We start from the raw sequence: 14,822 nt of genomic DNA, 5'->3' as shown, positions 1-14,822 counted from the left end.
ACTTCCACATCTTTGGTCACTTTACTTCTCCAATCCATTATTAGCATCACTCAACTGTCAACTAAATCAAATGTGTAAATTCAACTTGTGTAACAATACAAACCAAGTACTATGACGATCATTGTTCAACCCAATCAAGTATTATACTTATCCTTCCTTCTGAGGTAGTAGCAGTAGCAGTAGTAGTAGACGAGATAGAAAACTTGTAAACACAACTTCGACAAATGGCGTTGATGCATTGTTCTCTTCCAACCTCACTTATCGGGCATGAGCGATGTTCGGAATCAAAAGGGAATCCGGAAGTGGAGGTAAGCGATTGTGTACTGTGTGACCACACGGTCCACTCTCATCACGGGTCGAGGATACCATGCGTGGCCCTTCCATCCCTACCCATCTCAACCGAAACTACTCCCTAAACAACGCTTCCTTTGTTGTGAATCATCGTCTCTATACTTCTCACTTGATGCTTGGTCGTGGGATAGTCAGATACCCGCTCAAGCAGATAAATCGCAAAGTAGCTACAACAGCAGTATTCCCTTCCGTCACAGGATACAAATACACCTCGGCTAGATCGATATCGGTTCGTGAAATCAATTTAGCGAATGAAACGTTCGGGTTTGTGCTAATGTTGTGGTATCGATATTAGCTCTCTACCTCCTCCCCGTCCCGATTCGCACAAAAGCCAACCGCTTCGCTCTCGCTCCAGCAACAACGCAGGACTGCCTGTTACTGCTCGCATAACAACGACATGTCTTCCCCTCTCCCCGCCTCGTCGACTCCTGTTCCCGGAGGTGCCGAGTCCGTCTCTAAAGAAGAGGCCGACGCATCTAGGCTGCCTACCGAAGTCTACCCTTCTGTACGTCACCTTGCATTATTACCCCGGTGGCGATTCGTCGGTAACTGACTTGTACTTGTCTGCTCTCTAGCACTACAACCTTGTTGTCAAGACCGATCTCCTCTCCAACCCACCTACATTCTCCGGTGAAGTCCTCATTGATCTCGCTGTCAACTCGGACACTTCCGTCCTCCACTTCCATCTCCACAAGACTCTCGACGTCACCCACATCGCCATCACTTCATCCGATCTCAAAACCACATCTTCGCTCGTCATCCCCGTTACCGAGCTTAAACGTGATGATGAGAAGGATACCGCTTCGATCGATCTTGCCTCTTTGCCAGGTGGTGGATTGAAGGCCGGAAGTAAAGGTGTCAAGGTGTTCTTCAGGTTCGAGTCGGAGTTGAGAGGTGCCATGCACGGTTACTACAAGTCCCAAGGCGACCCCGATGAGGATGGAAACAGGCCCATGTAAGTTTAGCTTAGCGTTCCCTCCTGGACGTCCCGACTAACGTCTCTGCAGCTACGCTCTCACTCAGTTTGAGGCTACCGAAGCACGAAAGGCTTTCCCGTGAGTCCTGTCACCCGAGTTACGATGATTTACCGCTCACAATTCTTCCCGTCTTTCAGCTGCTGGGACGAACCCCTCATCAAGTCCAAGTTCACTCTTGCACTGATCTCCCGAGAGGGCAACACCAACCTCGCTAACATGCCTGAAGTCTCTAACAAGCCCTGGAAGGCTCCTTCCAACGCTTCGGTCGAGAACGTCTTCAGTGACAACTACGAGCTGGGTTCCCTCCTCGGCGCCAGCTCCTCCTCCGAGGGTAAAACCGAAGGCAAGACAGAAGGCAAGACAGAGGGTAAGACTGAAGCTTCTGCCTCCGGCAATGATTGGAAGATCTCCAAATTCGAGACCTCGCCTTTGATGTCCACTTACCTCGTCGCTTACGCCACTGGTGTCTTCGCTTCCCTTTCAAGCGAGCACCACTCCAAGTTGACCGGCAAGACTGTCCCGCTCCGAATCTTCGCGACCAAGGACCAGATCAAGCAGGCTCAATTCGCACTCGACATCAAGAAGTGGGCCTTGCCAGTATACGAGGAGATCTTCGATATCCCTTACGCTCTTCCCAAACTCGACACTCTCGTCGCTCACGATTTCGATGCTGGAGCCATGGAGAACTGGGGTCTTATCACTGGTAGAACCACCGCATACCTCTACGACCCTGAGAAGAGTCCCTTGTCTGCCAAGAAGCGAGTTGCCGTTGTCCAGTGTCACGAGCTGGCTCACATGTGGTTCGGTGATATCGTCACCATGAAGTGGTGGGACAACTTATGGCTTAACGAAGCCTTCGCCACTCTCATGGGTGAGCTCATCATCCTCGAGCGAGTCTGGCCCGAGTGGAAGCCCCGATCCGAATTCCTCAAATCTCATCTCCAACCTGCTCTTGAGCTTGACGCACAACGATCTTCGCACCCTATCGAAGTCGACTGTCCCGACTCTGCTCAGATCGGGCAGATCTTCGATGCGATCAGTTACTCAAAGGGTGCTTCGGTCCTGCGAATGCTTGCCGGCGTCGTTGGAGAGAAGACCTTCTTGAAGGGTGTCTCCATTTACCTCAAGAAGCACATCTACGGCAACGCTGAGACCAAGAACCTTTGGGAGGGTATCGCTGAGGCATCTGGTCTTGACATTGCCAAGATCATGGCCAACTGGACTCTCAAGATCGGGTACCCCGTCATCACCGTCAAGGAGCTCGGTGACGGTAAAGTCGAACTCACCCAGAACCGATTCTTGTCAACTGGCGATGTGAAGCCAGAGGAAGACGAGACTCTCTGGTACGTTCCCCTCGAGGTGTCGACCGTCAAGAACGGTAAGGTCGAGATCGACCACAAGGCTGTTTTGGAGAAGCGAAGCACCACATACGACCTTGGCGACAACGATGTCTTCAAGCTCAACGGTAACACCATTGGTGTCTACCGAGTTTCTTATGAGCCTGAGCGACTCGCCAAGCTCGGAAAGCAGGCTTCCAGCTTCACCCTCGAGGACCGACTCGGTCTCGTCTCGGATGCTGCGACACTCGCTCGGGCTGGTTACGCCAAGACTTCCGGCTCTTTGAGTCTTATCAACGAGCTCGGCAAGACCGAGACTGAGTACCTCCCATGGGCTCAGATCGGATCTGCCATCTCCAAGATCTCCGGAGCATGGTGGGAACAACCCGAAGAAGTCCGAAAGGCCATCGCCAAACTCCAAATCAAGCTCTTCAAGCCTGTGGTCGACAAACTCGGTTTCGAGAATGCTAAAGACGATGCTCCTGACGTCAAGGAATTGCGAGATTTGGCCGTCAGCACCGCTGCTGCTGCCGAGGACGCTGATGTTCTCAAGGAGATGAAGGAGCGATTTGCGCCCTTCCTCGAGAAGAACGACGATTCTCGTATCCCACCAGACTTGCAACGATCCATCTTCCTCAATGTTGTCAAACACGGAGGCAAGGCGGAGTACGAGAAGATCTTGGACGTTTACAACAAGCCTGAGAACCCTTCGACAAAGGTCGATGCGATGTACGCGCTTTGTTCAGCCAAGGATGAAGAGTTGATCGACAGGACATTCGACATGTTGAAGGGAGACAAGGTCAAGGACCAAGATCTCTACATCTTCTTCGTGAGTACACTTCCTCTCGTCGACTTGGTATTTGCTGACCATCAGTTGTCTCTGTAGTTCGGTCTCTCGTCCAACAGACACTCCAGGAGAAAGATTGCAGACTTCTTCATTGCCGAGTACGATGCGGTGAGTTCTATCAGACTACCTACGCGATTCATCTATAGAAGCATTCGCTGACGATGAACATCTGCTACTCAAAGATGATGAAACGATACCCTGACGGTTTCGGTCTCAACTACCTCATCAAGGGAGCATTCGCTGCCCTCTCCAGCCACAAGGACAAGCAGAGAATCCAGGAGTTCTTCAAGGACAAGAGTGAGTCGCGTAGTTTGTCAGAAGATCACAGCAGAGCTAACAGAGAATTCCTACTTAGACACCAAGCAGTACAAGCTTGCTCTTGCACAGACTTACGATACCATCCAAGCTGCGGCCGACTGGCTCGACAGGGATACCGAGGACGTCAAGACGGTGAGTACAGCGTAGAGATTTGCCTTGTCTTGAAGACCAGTGAACTGATAAACATACTGTTTGACGTCGCAGTGGCTCAAGGAGAACAAGTTCCTTTGAGTATGAGAAGGGGTGGTGTTAAGGGGTGTGAGCATAGGCATGGGCAGAAGCAAAAAAGACAACGCAACAGGTCGAGTTCTCATTTAGTCGTGTTTCACAACGTATTTCGTCTGTCTATAGCAGTACAATAAATATCAATATATGCATATGTGATCAATGGATCAAATGAAATTTGGCAAACTAAATACAAAAATCTGAAGATCAGGCGCAATTAATATGGTTTAGCGATACAGTCAGAACAGTTGATTACAATGACAGGTAATTGACAAAGACAGGTTGAAGGGATGGACAGGCTACAGAGTAACAGAACACTTCGGGAGCTATGGACGACATGAACATGGACAAGTAACAAAGAACAGGTACAATAACAGGCAAACTAAAGGTATAGATACAACGAAATGAAGGTGGATAATATAGCAAAGACAGAAAATTGTCCGATTGAAAAACGTCCGTAGAAAGAAAAACCTTGCTTGACGGGAGGAAGTCCTTCCCGCCTCTCTTCACCAAGGGAAAGTCCACCTCCTACCGGCACTTGGTCGTACAGCCTTAGGATCCTCCTCCCCCTCGGCCTCTCTCCCAACTTCTACCGGATCTTCTTGATCCTCCTCTTCTACTGATGAAGATTGCGGCTCACCGACCCCTTCGAGCTCTGCAAAACATACTCGTTCTCTCGTATCTTTCAGAATGGCCGAAATTTTATCGACGTCAAAATCAGTCCTCTTCTGGGGGGCAGCAGACTTTTGATCCTCTGAAAGAGCCTCGAGTCTCGGAGAAGGTGGTTGTTCCTCATGTTCGTCGAGCGTGTTGGGTGATAGTGCCCGTTTGGTTCGTTTAGGAGATGTGGGGAATAAAGATCTGAGAGAGAGGAACCCTCGTCTAGGTTTTGTCTCGATCAACGGCACGTCGGTGTCTGTGTCTAAGTCTTTGGCTTCGGCCTCAATCTCGCTCTCGCTCTGATAAGATCGAGGAGGGTATGTCGAAGCTCTGCTGGAGATGCTGTCCCTGTCTCGATCAGGACTCGAGGCTCGTGCGGCGTTCACGTTGATTGCTCGTCGCAATTCGATGGTCGCTGGACTAGGTGGACGAGGACGACCCGCAAGATGCAAAGAGCCTGAATGACGAAAGAAAACCTGTCAGTTCACATTTCGTACCTCTCGTTCCAAAGACGAAAACCGGAACTGACCGTCTTCGACTTTCTGCGCTACTTCGATTAGCTTGTCTAATGCACCCGCATTTTCCTCACTGCCCGGGAGGTGTTTCGAAAGTACTTCTTCTAGACTTTCTTTCGCTGTATTTGGCGATTTCGGTCGCTTCGGCGCGGATGATACAGTCTGATGACGATGTGTGTTCTCATCGTTCAGCTTGGCGTCGGGGAGTGTAGGTGAGATCGGCCGATTGTCTCGAGATAGTGAACGGTGGATCTTGAACATTGGTACCTCGGTCAAGATGGGCTCGGTGATCATGTCGACGTGGTTGCTCTTCTTGGGCGCAGCGCAACGAGATTTGGATGATTTAGCAGTCGGCGTGGAACGACCAGACTCTCTCACGTTATCATCGATTCGAGCCGAGTAGGAGGAAGAAGAACTGGCAAGTGGTGAGGAGACCGTCGCAATAGTGGTTTTACGAAGCGCGGCCATCCGTTGAGGGAGCAGAGCCACAAAGCCTTTACCACACTTGATCGTGACGTCTGAGTCGGTCGATCCACGTCGTTTGTGACTCGGTCGTTTATCACCATCTAGGTGGCTCGGTAGCGCACTCGGCAAGAGAATCTCGGAGTCGGTCTTCTTGAGCTTGTTGTTTCTGGTGGATGTCGAGACAGACTGCACTTGTTGGGAGACGGTGGTGGTAGTGGGCTGGTAGTCATCTAGTCGCGCAAAAGGGTCGTCAGAATTTGGAGAAGCGACTCGAGGTGGTGAGATAGTGACGTGACCAGGAGTGGCGAAAGGGGTATGTCCGCCATTTCGCTGTATGGAAGAAGGGATCAGTCCATCATGGGATACTTGATATTGCCTCTCTCGAGTCGTCGTGGCTGTTTTGATTGTTGATATGATCCTTCCTCGATCGGAAAGGGTTGAGAGATAACCACGTTGATGTCGTCGTTGTGTTCGGCCTCGATGATTTTCGTCCTCCCCTTCGTCCGTAAGTTTCGCACCATGTGGTTGAGCAGAAGAAGTGGCGACTCCGACCAGCGGAGTGGGTCGCTGCGAGCTCGTCCCCGTTCCCGATGAGGAATTTGCGGTGTGATCGGACCGAGTAGCATTTGCCGACTGGACCGACGACCGCTGTAAACAAGGCAGATCCGGAAGGGTAATGCATCCCCCGAAGTCTGCTGCGAGATCTTGCAACGTCTTATAATTGTCGGCGGTATCGGCCTGTCGTTGTCGTTGGAGATTACGTCTCAGCCACCAGGGCAAGGTATTCTCGTCGAGATCGTCTTCTTCGTAGTCCGGGAAGATGGTGAGTCGACTAGGTGTTAGCAACTGAGGAGAGGTCGGGGATGATGGGGTGGACGGGGTGGATGGGTGTCGTAATGGTGTACGGGTGAAGAGTGGTGTGAATGGAGCTTCAAGCTCAGTCGGCGTCTCCTCCTCTGGGGGCGAAGAAGGAGAATGTGACGAAGGAGAGAAAGTTGGCATCTTAGATGTTGGGATTGTGAGTGGTGGTAAGTCTGAAAGAGTAGTCGAGCTATGACGAGGTCGTAATAATGTTCTTCGGCGGGCGGTCGTATCGCTCGCGGAGTGCGGATCGTGTTTGGAGTGTAGTGAGCAGATCGACGATTCGCTCGAAGTTGATCGTCTTGGTCGTAGTAAGGGTGGCGAAGGTGGAAGTGATGAAGAATTGTCCAAGTCGAACATGTTGTAGAAATACAGAAGTGAGAGAAGGAAGGAAGGAAATAAATAGTGCGGCACAAGTGCAAGTGGCAGTGCTCGATAGAGGTTTTAAGTTCTGGATAGGGCGTGGGGTAGTCTCCCGTGGGGACTAGACTTGTGCTATATCGGCGGGGAGATCGTGACTCTTCTTTTCAAGTAGTCATTTCGTCAACTAGGGCAGAAGAGGAGGAAAGTAGCCGAAGCCAGGAAATGAAGTAGTGGAGCAGTACTGTACAGGTCGATTTAAGTTACTAATGTGAGAAAAGCGCGCTTTCGTCCTGTTGATCCAGTATTTACCTATGATTGAAGGAAGAGATCGAAACGACTAAAGTGTGCAGAAGAGATGTATATCGTCTCTTTTACGAGTCGTGTCCAAGTCGCGTAAATGTCATGTTCTGTTCGAAAAGATACGCGTCTTGATATATAAAATGGGGTCGCCAAAGGAAGGAAGGAAGACGACGATCGCGCACGGTCCTCTTCCTGCGTCGGTCATGTAGGTGTGTCTAAAGCGGTTTATTTCGGAGGGTATGTCAGTCCTTCTCATGTTCATGGTAACTCACAACACGCCGACGACTGAAGTGACAGTATGCATAGCATCATAAATGAATCCTCGTTCGTGGACTGCGCTCCTCTTATCCGTGCTAGATGCCCTACAGGCGTGTGGTGGCTCAGCTCACTGTGATGATAAACACGAGGCATCCTTCCTTTCCTACTTGTCAGCACGGTCCCTTCGCACACACAGTTGGCCCGCCATCACTATACTATCCGCCGAAAGTGCATCAACCCACATTGCATTAATTGATATCAGGACCGCGTATAGACTTTGATGAATCGACATGGACTGATCATGACGCATGTGCCACAAATGACAATACGCGTTTGCAGCGGGTCCAGCTTACGGTGCCATCAAAGCGAATATGCCGCACCACTTCTTGCAACACCTAACACATAGTACATGCATACATACAGGACATACACGATAACATGCGAACAACATGTCAATGCTCATCATCACCTTCACCATGCAATAAAGTAATATACAACCACTCTCAATCCCAATCGTCAATATCGTCATCCACCAAATACTCTTCCTCCTCTTCTTTCTTTCCTTCTTTATCCACCTCATCATCCCATCCCTGAGTTGCATGTACATATCCCATCCCATCATCACCTGCGATGTCCGCTTCGAAATCGTCGTCTGCCGTTGCGCTGTCCTTCGCTGTGAGCTCGCTATTGTTGCTGGATTGCCAGGCTTGGTACGCCGAGTAGGGTGGCATACACAACGGTTGTGCAGAGCTCGGAAGTAATGGTTCTGCAGACATTGGACAGATCAGCAATGAACATCACCCTAATTTGAGGCCTGGTTCACTCACTCCTGGTCACTCCTTGTATCTTGACCATCATCGGGACCAGCTCCGAAGCCATAACATTTGTCGACACCAAGCCACCCCAAGGAGCAAGCTGTTCTCCATTGACATTGCCATCAGCAAGTATGTTGCTTGATGTGATCGCTTTCTTCATCGTGTACCGCGTTGCGCTGTCCAGAGCCGCCATATTATCTCGCTCGGTCCGATACGCATCGAAGAATTGCGGTTTGATGACTTTCTGCGATCGACTACAATCAAGATTTAGCTTCTGTCTATTAAATCGCTGTAGGAGTCAGCTCACCGAGGGACAGGGCTCGGCAGAGACATGAGCGAGCCTCGGATGGTGAGGTGCAATGAATATGCGATAGCTTGAGAGCTGGATTGCCACTATGAATTGAACCTCCGACTTCAGCAATAGCAAATGGTGTTTACGCAAAACTGCTGGAAGCTCACAATATCGTCGTCTGTTCTCATGACGTCCGCTGCGCAAAGCTCGTCTATACCCGACGACACCTGCTCGATATCCGTGCAGAATGACGGCAGAGACTGATGGATCCAGAGGGCGAAAGAAGAAGCATCCACAGGTATCGTCGGCACGAAGCTCTGAACGGCAATGTCAGCTCTTGCACGTTGTGAGCACTTGTTGTCCGCGACCTACCTCCATCTGAATCAATGACTTTCGGCGTGTGAACTCCTGCAGATGAGATGGTAGCGGGTCGTCTGGTCTCAGCCGTCGAACAGCTTCCAAGACTTCCTTGTTCTCGTCTTCTATGTTCGGGTCATCCAAACCTGTTCTCAGACTTGTCAGCTGAGGTTTGCCATTTCACTTCCAGGCCAGCTCACGCTTGTTGTAAAAGACCTTCCCAAGCGCATGAAACAGTCCCAAAGACTGCTCTCGTCTCGTGACAGCGTCCAACCTATTCCCAAACGTTGGTCAGTGGCTGATTCCAAATTCAAGCGCAACCTAGAATCGACTCACACAGCTCTCAGATCAGGGCTGACACTTAACAAAGCCCCTTTCCCACCTCTACTTCCTCTGCCCTTTTTCTTCGTCCCCTCCCCAATCTCAACTTCTTCTTCTTCATCATCTTCTCGATTCTTGCGCTTCTTCGACTTGTCATTCATCTTCCGGCTACATAATAGTTGTAGGGAATTGATTGCAGATCGTAAATCGCCATTGCAGGAGAGAGCGATTAATTGAACAGTGGAAACCGATGGTCGCTGTGTCGTCTTTGGTATCGCAGTCTGAACTACCTTCATCAGGGCTTTGTTCAGAAACGTAGGCGCCAGGGGAAGGAAGCTAATCGGGCAAGTTAGTCAATGGTACAGCTATCTGAACGGAAGGAACAAAGGGCTCACTCTATCTCCTGACACCACGGTCCGTCTTTCACATCTTTGCCGACGAGCTCAAGAGCGCCTTCTCTCCCGCCTCTTTCCCTATCCATCCAACTCTCCTCTGCTCTACCTCCCGACCCTGCATCGCTATGAACGATGATTATAGGGCAACTCGACGAAGTGAATGTCCTGCAGAAATCCAGAAGCGCTGCGTGGAACGCGTCTCGTGTAGGCAGATGAGAGAGATTTGGCAGAGAAGTAAGAAGGATGATCCTGGGTTTGACAGGAGGGCAGGACTGTGATGAGGAAGATTGTGAGGATAGGCTGAGTGTAGGGTACGCATGTCTTGAGAGGAATGAGGTGAATTTGGTCATGGACGACTCGCGTTCTGCCAAATGACATCAGCTAAACCTGAAAAGGCAGACACCACTCCAGCTGAGTCAGGACTCACCAATGCCTCCTCCTATATTCCACTCTTCTACGCCTTCTCCCCATTCTATCAAGTCCACTCCCATATCTTTCGCTAGCAATCTCACAGTGGTAGTCTTCCCTGACCCAGCAGGTCCAGTAAGGAGGAGTATCCTCTAATCCCAAGGTCAGCTCGACACGGAAATCTCTCCCGGATCGCTCAACTGGTCTCACCCTATATTTCCGTAGCTTGTCCTTCGTGCTCAACTTTGGAGGAGTTGGAACGCCTGGAGGGTGTCCAAATAAGGATTCGTGTAACCATGTCTTGACTCGTTGTATTCGAGCTTTCCCAGGTGCCAGGTCGGTCTGAAATGAATTTAGATGTCAGCTGTATGCCAGGTCAAGACTTGGTGGCGCCCAACTCACCTCGTTAGTCGGCGCATAAAGCTCTGTCCACATCTGAGCCATGTCCTTTGGTTCTACCCACGATGTCAGCTGCTTGCTTGGACCGACTCAGACAGATATGTCCCACTCACTTTCTCCCTCGACAGATCCATCCTCATCATCGCTGTCCAGCACTTCTACCACTTCCCTCTCCTTCCCCTTGTTTCCCTTAGCATTAACACTAGTCCCAGTAGCTCTGCCATTGTTCTGCCCCATCGATACTGATGGGTTGACCTTTGGCTTGACACCAAGCGGAGGTGGAGGCATCTTCTTCCTATCCTCCTCTACCTTCTTGGTCGAGCTCGAGCTTGAGCTGGTGGGAGGAGGTAACATGCTGAGTGGTTTGAAGTTTAATGACGATTGGAACTAGTGGACGCAGAGGCATATCATCAGCTTGGAAACTGAATGGAATCCGCAAGCAATCGCTTACGGAACTAAGACTGGCCATCTTCTTCCCTGCCGCACCTGCACTTGCACCACTACCTCCTATAGCGGAAGTGGACGAAGATGAGCTCTTACTCTCCTTCTTCTTCCCCACTCCATTCTTCACAGGAGCTACCATCGTCACTAGATGAGACAAGTTTGCTCTGTCGTATGTATGTATGGCCGAGCAACATCACACATTGTCAAGTAAACAAAAGAGTGGACAAAGTGGGAAATCATGAAATCGGTCGCGAGGGACAAAGCGGACAATGACTCACCTATTGGCATTGATTTTCGGCGATCGCCGCTTTGGTCGGTTGGTTCGCTACACGTCCTTCGCTCGCTCTTTTGACAATGGACATTGCCTGAATCGTCATCATCACTGCAAGTTGTTACTTTACATCCACCACAAAAGACACGTATTCACAGCACACGAGACCGCAAAACACGACAGACGAGAGCTTATCTACAGTCGAAATCGCACGACAAACCAGAGCAGCAGAAGTTCCAGTGATTAGCAACAAGCAGCTGGGAAGGTTGATCCACCTCAGTCGAGACGATTCCTCATCATGGTATGTATTGTGGGGTCTACTTGATTTCTCCTTATGCCACCCATTACATTCGACCTCCGAATGATCATCCTCTCAAATCCTCCGAGCCCTCTCTGCGTCGAAAGTCCACTGACATCCTGTGTGAATTGTGTTTGCAGTCCGCCCTATTCAACTTCCAATCCCTTCTCCTCGTCCTGCTCCTCCTCATCTGCACATGTACATACGTAAGAGGGACAGCGCCCGGTCTCGTCGACAGAAATAGAGAAGGGTGAGTGTGCTGGTCCTCTTTCTTCCCTTTCGACCACATGTTTTATTCAATTCTCTTTACTACCCTCAAACAACCCGGAACGAACCACGCATCTCACCTATCCCGTCTAACCGTGAACCGAACGCTCTATCTGAAGAATCCGGAGCCGGAGCTGACCATAGATCGTTCACTCCCATCCCATGATGTAGCTTCCTCGGACTGTTCTTCAAATGCGCGAGGATAGGCGAGAGATTATCACCCTACGTCTCATTAGCGTGTATAGCAATGGCTCTCACAATCGTACTAGGATCATGAGGGGGATATCATGTCACGGGGAGTACGATGAAGATTGGGATAGAGGGACGAACCGAAGTCTCAAGGAAGGGAGACGTTGAGAGGACCTATATAGTCATCCATCAGGTGGAGCGAGTGACGACGAAGATAATGTATGTACATATTTATCTGATCCGGAGGAACACGATCCGAACATCGCACATGGGGTATATGATTGTTCGTTTACTAACCCACGGACGCTCACTCTCATCCTGAAGTATACATGGATGGACTTGCATGTTGACCTTGTCTATGGACATGATTGGGCTACTGACTAATGCTATAAACATGATTGATGAGAGTAAATACTATAAACGCGGTTGCAAGGATTGACTAATGCTATAAACAGGAAAGATGGATCGCTTGCTCTTGTGTTTTGCTATACTACAACTACGTATCAAACGCGTTATGCTACGGAAGGAGGAAAGGGATGATGAATGGTATGCTGTATGTACTTTTCGACTGTTGTCAACGAATCAAGGTATCCCATGAAATAAGGACGATGCGTTGTTCACTTGCGAGGTATCCCCTCCCGTATTATTTCCCCTCCTTTGGCCTTCCTTCCTTCCCCTTCCTTCCCCTTGGTACTACTACGTATCCCGACTGTTCATTTACTTCCAAACGGCTTATAAGGATACATCCTGACCCCCTTGAAACTCCTCTCGAAAAAGTTCGTCACGCTCCTAACCCACTCTGGATCCGGAACATCTTTCCCCCCTAACCAAATTTCGATACGGGTCAATTTCCTCTTGGATATGACGGCGCCGCAGATCATATTGGATTTGGAAGGTGGGGGAGGACAGAAATCGTGGATCGTCCCGCCAATCAGAAGAAGTACGATTTCGAGAAAGGTTTGGTCCATCTGTAACGCAGGAAGGGTCAGCTCAATCGATCTTCGTTCTCAAGTACAGAGTGAACGGACTAGAGGTGATAGTGGCACAGTGATCACGGTGCACTTACACTCGCCGTATCTCCAGCAATCATAATCTTCCCTCCCTTTGCACACATCGCATCCTCCCACATCGGCTTCACGCCCTTCACGAACATATGAAAATTATTATCATCGTTCATCATATGCAAGCCCAATCCCGCTCCTCCACGTAAGATCGGATCACCGAGTGCCTCGATCGGCCTTCGCTTAGCACTTGCGATAGCTCGACGGAGAGCTTTCCAACTTCCCAGAAGATCCTCGACCGTCGACGCGGTGAAGATGGTGACGAGACCGGAAGAGTAGTCGGTACTGCTCCTTTGAGGGTGAGGATCAGCTGCCATGGAGGACTGGCGGGTATCTTGAGCTTTCTTGGAAGTGTCGGAGAAGTAGAGTGTCCAAGATTGTGCGAGGGGATGAACTGAAGGAGGAGTGGGAGGAAAGACGGTGCCAATAATGGGTAGAGTCGCCGGTGTTGCGGCAATAGGGATCGCAATCTCGGGAGGTGGGGTCATAGGAGGTTCAGTGTAGAAAGTGGTGTGATTTTGAGTCGGGACAGCAATCGAGGAGGGGACGTGGTCGCCAGGTGGACTATCCGGAGGGGTGGGACCTGCAGAGCTCATGACGCTGTGGAATGGCGGAACGCTGTCGTTCGATGGAAGACCGTTGTTCTCGTCGAGTTGGATGTGGTCAGATGAGGTGATGGGGGATGTACAGGTCGAGTGAGCCATCGGCGTCTTCTCTTTATCGTCCGAGTCGGTGAGTTCGACGTCGTTTTGGAGACTGTCATCCAGAGACCCATCATCCTCGTCGTGCATGAAATGGAAACGGACTGTTTCTGAAGTTGCCACGGGCACGAATTCCGCTTTCGATATCCCCATATCGATCTCCCCTTCTTCCGTATCCTCGTTACGAACAGCTCCCTCTTTCGCCTTTGTCTTCATGTCGACGACAATCTCGTCGTTTTCCTCGTCATCGTCGTCCTCCTCCTGCTGCACCAACAACCCTTGCATTCTGCCGTCGGTCGCTGCGTTTGCCTTCTTCCCCTTGACCTTTTTCCTACTATTCTTCTTCTTCTTCCGTTCGCTCGTCTTCTTGCTCGAACCGTCCATTTCTCCTTCAATCTCACTAATCGTGCCGGTGGTCGTGATAGACGAAGAACTTGTACTTGATCCCTCACCCTTCTCTTCCTCCAACTTTCCCCGAGGAGTACTCTTTCTTTTCTCACTCTGAGGGGGTGCGATCATCCTCCCTTCGTGGTCATCTCTCACCTTTATGGAGAATGTCCTCTCTGAAGATCGTTGTCCAATTGAGAATTTGGCCTTGGCCAAAGGACTTTCCCTAGCTGATTCCAAAGACATATTGTACCATATCCCATCTTTTGTCATAGCTTTGTTGAATTCGTACAGGTACATCTCGTTAATGAGACGTTGGAGTTTTTCTGGATCATGAGCCGCTTGGGCAGCTGCCGAAGCGATGAATCGTTGATTGGGTTTTGTGTCGGTGTTGGTCTCGGGTGGTCGAGCAGGGGTGGAGGAGGTGGGAGACTCCGTTGTTTGAGCTGGAGCTGGAGAGGGGAGAATGACTTTTCGATGCATGATCTCTGTCAAGCGAGAGGATGAGATTGTGTTCACCCAAGAAGCAGAGGATAGAGGGAGAGACAGCAGAGAAGAAGGAAGACAAGAGTGCAATCGGATGCTGACGTTCTTAATTCAAGAAGGAAAGTGAAAGGAGTGCTACGGTGATACGGTGTAAATTTCCGAGAAGACTCAAGGTGATCGTCCCGGCCACGTTTCATAACCGGTCCGTGCGCAACAAACTACATGACATATGGTGTTTCAGACATGTTCGATAT

The 14,822-nt window shown here is 50.2% G+C and overlaps 4 protein-coding genes across 4 annotated transcripts; 1 reads left to right on the top strand and 3 right to left on the bottom strand.

Moving 5' to 3' along the window:
* Positions 1-748: 748 nt before the first annotated feature.
* CI109_100545 (uncharacterized protein) lies at positions 749-4,061 on the top strand (the record flags this gene model as incomplete). Its single annotated transcript, XM_032004695.1, has 8 exons — positions 749-856; positions 927-1,306; positions 1,359-1,406; positions 1,466-3,494; positions 3,552-3,620; positions 3,695-3,809; positions 3,868-3,962; positions 4,035-4,061. 8 exons carry the CDS (start codon positions 749-751, stop codon positions 4,059-4,061), a joined length of 2,871 nt encoding a protein of 956 aa, XP_031861173.1.
* A 500-nt stretch (positions 4,062-4,561) lies between these two features.
* CI109_100544 (uncharacterized protein) lies at positions 4,562-6,916 on the bottom strand (the record flags this gene model as incomplete). Its single annotated transcript, XM_032004696.1, has 2 exons — positions 4,562-5,172; positions 5,245-6,916. The coding sequence occupies 2 exons, from the start codon at positions 6,914-6,916 to the stop codon at positions 4,562-4,564; spliced, it is 2,283 nt and encodes a 760-aa protein (XP_031861174.1).
* A 1,064-nt stretch (positions 6,917-7,980) lies between these two features.
* Positions 7,981-11,196, bottom strand: CI109_100543 (uncharacterized protein; the record flags this gene model as incomplete). The annotated part of the gene is made up of 14 exons (XM_032004697.2): positions 7,981-8,243; positions 8,305-8,546; positions 8,600-8,685; positions 8,752-8,901; positions 8,957-9,087; positions 9,142-9,215; positions 9,278-9,598; positions 9,658-10,021; positions 10,085-10,217; positions 10,276-10,407; positions 10,468-10,520; positions 10,578-10,851; positions 10,916-11,070; positions 11,187-11,196. The coding sequence occupies 14 exons, from the start codon at positions 11,194-11,196 to the stop codon at positions 7,981-7,983; spliced, it is 2,388 nt and encodes a 795-aa protein (XP_031861175.2).
* Positions 11,197-12,646: 1,450 nt separating this feature from the next.
* On the bottom strand, positions 12,647-14,565 carry CI109_100542 (uncharacterized protein; the record flags this gene model as incomplete). Its single annotated transcript, XM_032004698.1, has 2 exons — positions 12,647-12,901; positions 13,000-14,565. The coding sequence occupies 2 exons, from the start codon at positions 14,563-14,565 to the stop codon at positions 12,647-12,649; spliced, it is 1,821 nt and encodes a 606-aa protein (XP_031861176.1).
* Between the last annotated feature and the right edge of the window lie 257 nt (positions 14,566-14,822).

This window comes from Kwoniella shandongensis, chromosome 1 (assembly GCF_008629635.2).
Source record: "Kwoniella shandongensis chromosome 1, complete sequence".
NCBI classification, from domain to species: domain Eukaryota; kingdom Fungi; phylum Basidiomycota; class Tremellomycetes; order Tremellales; family Cryptococcaceae; genus Kwoniella; species Kwoniella shandongensis.
This window is presented reverse-complemented; position numbering and strand designations above follow the sequence as displayed.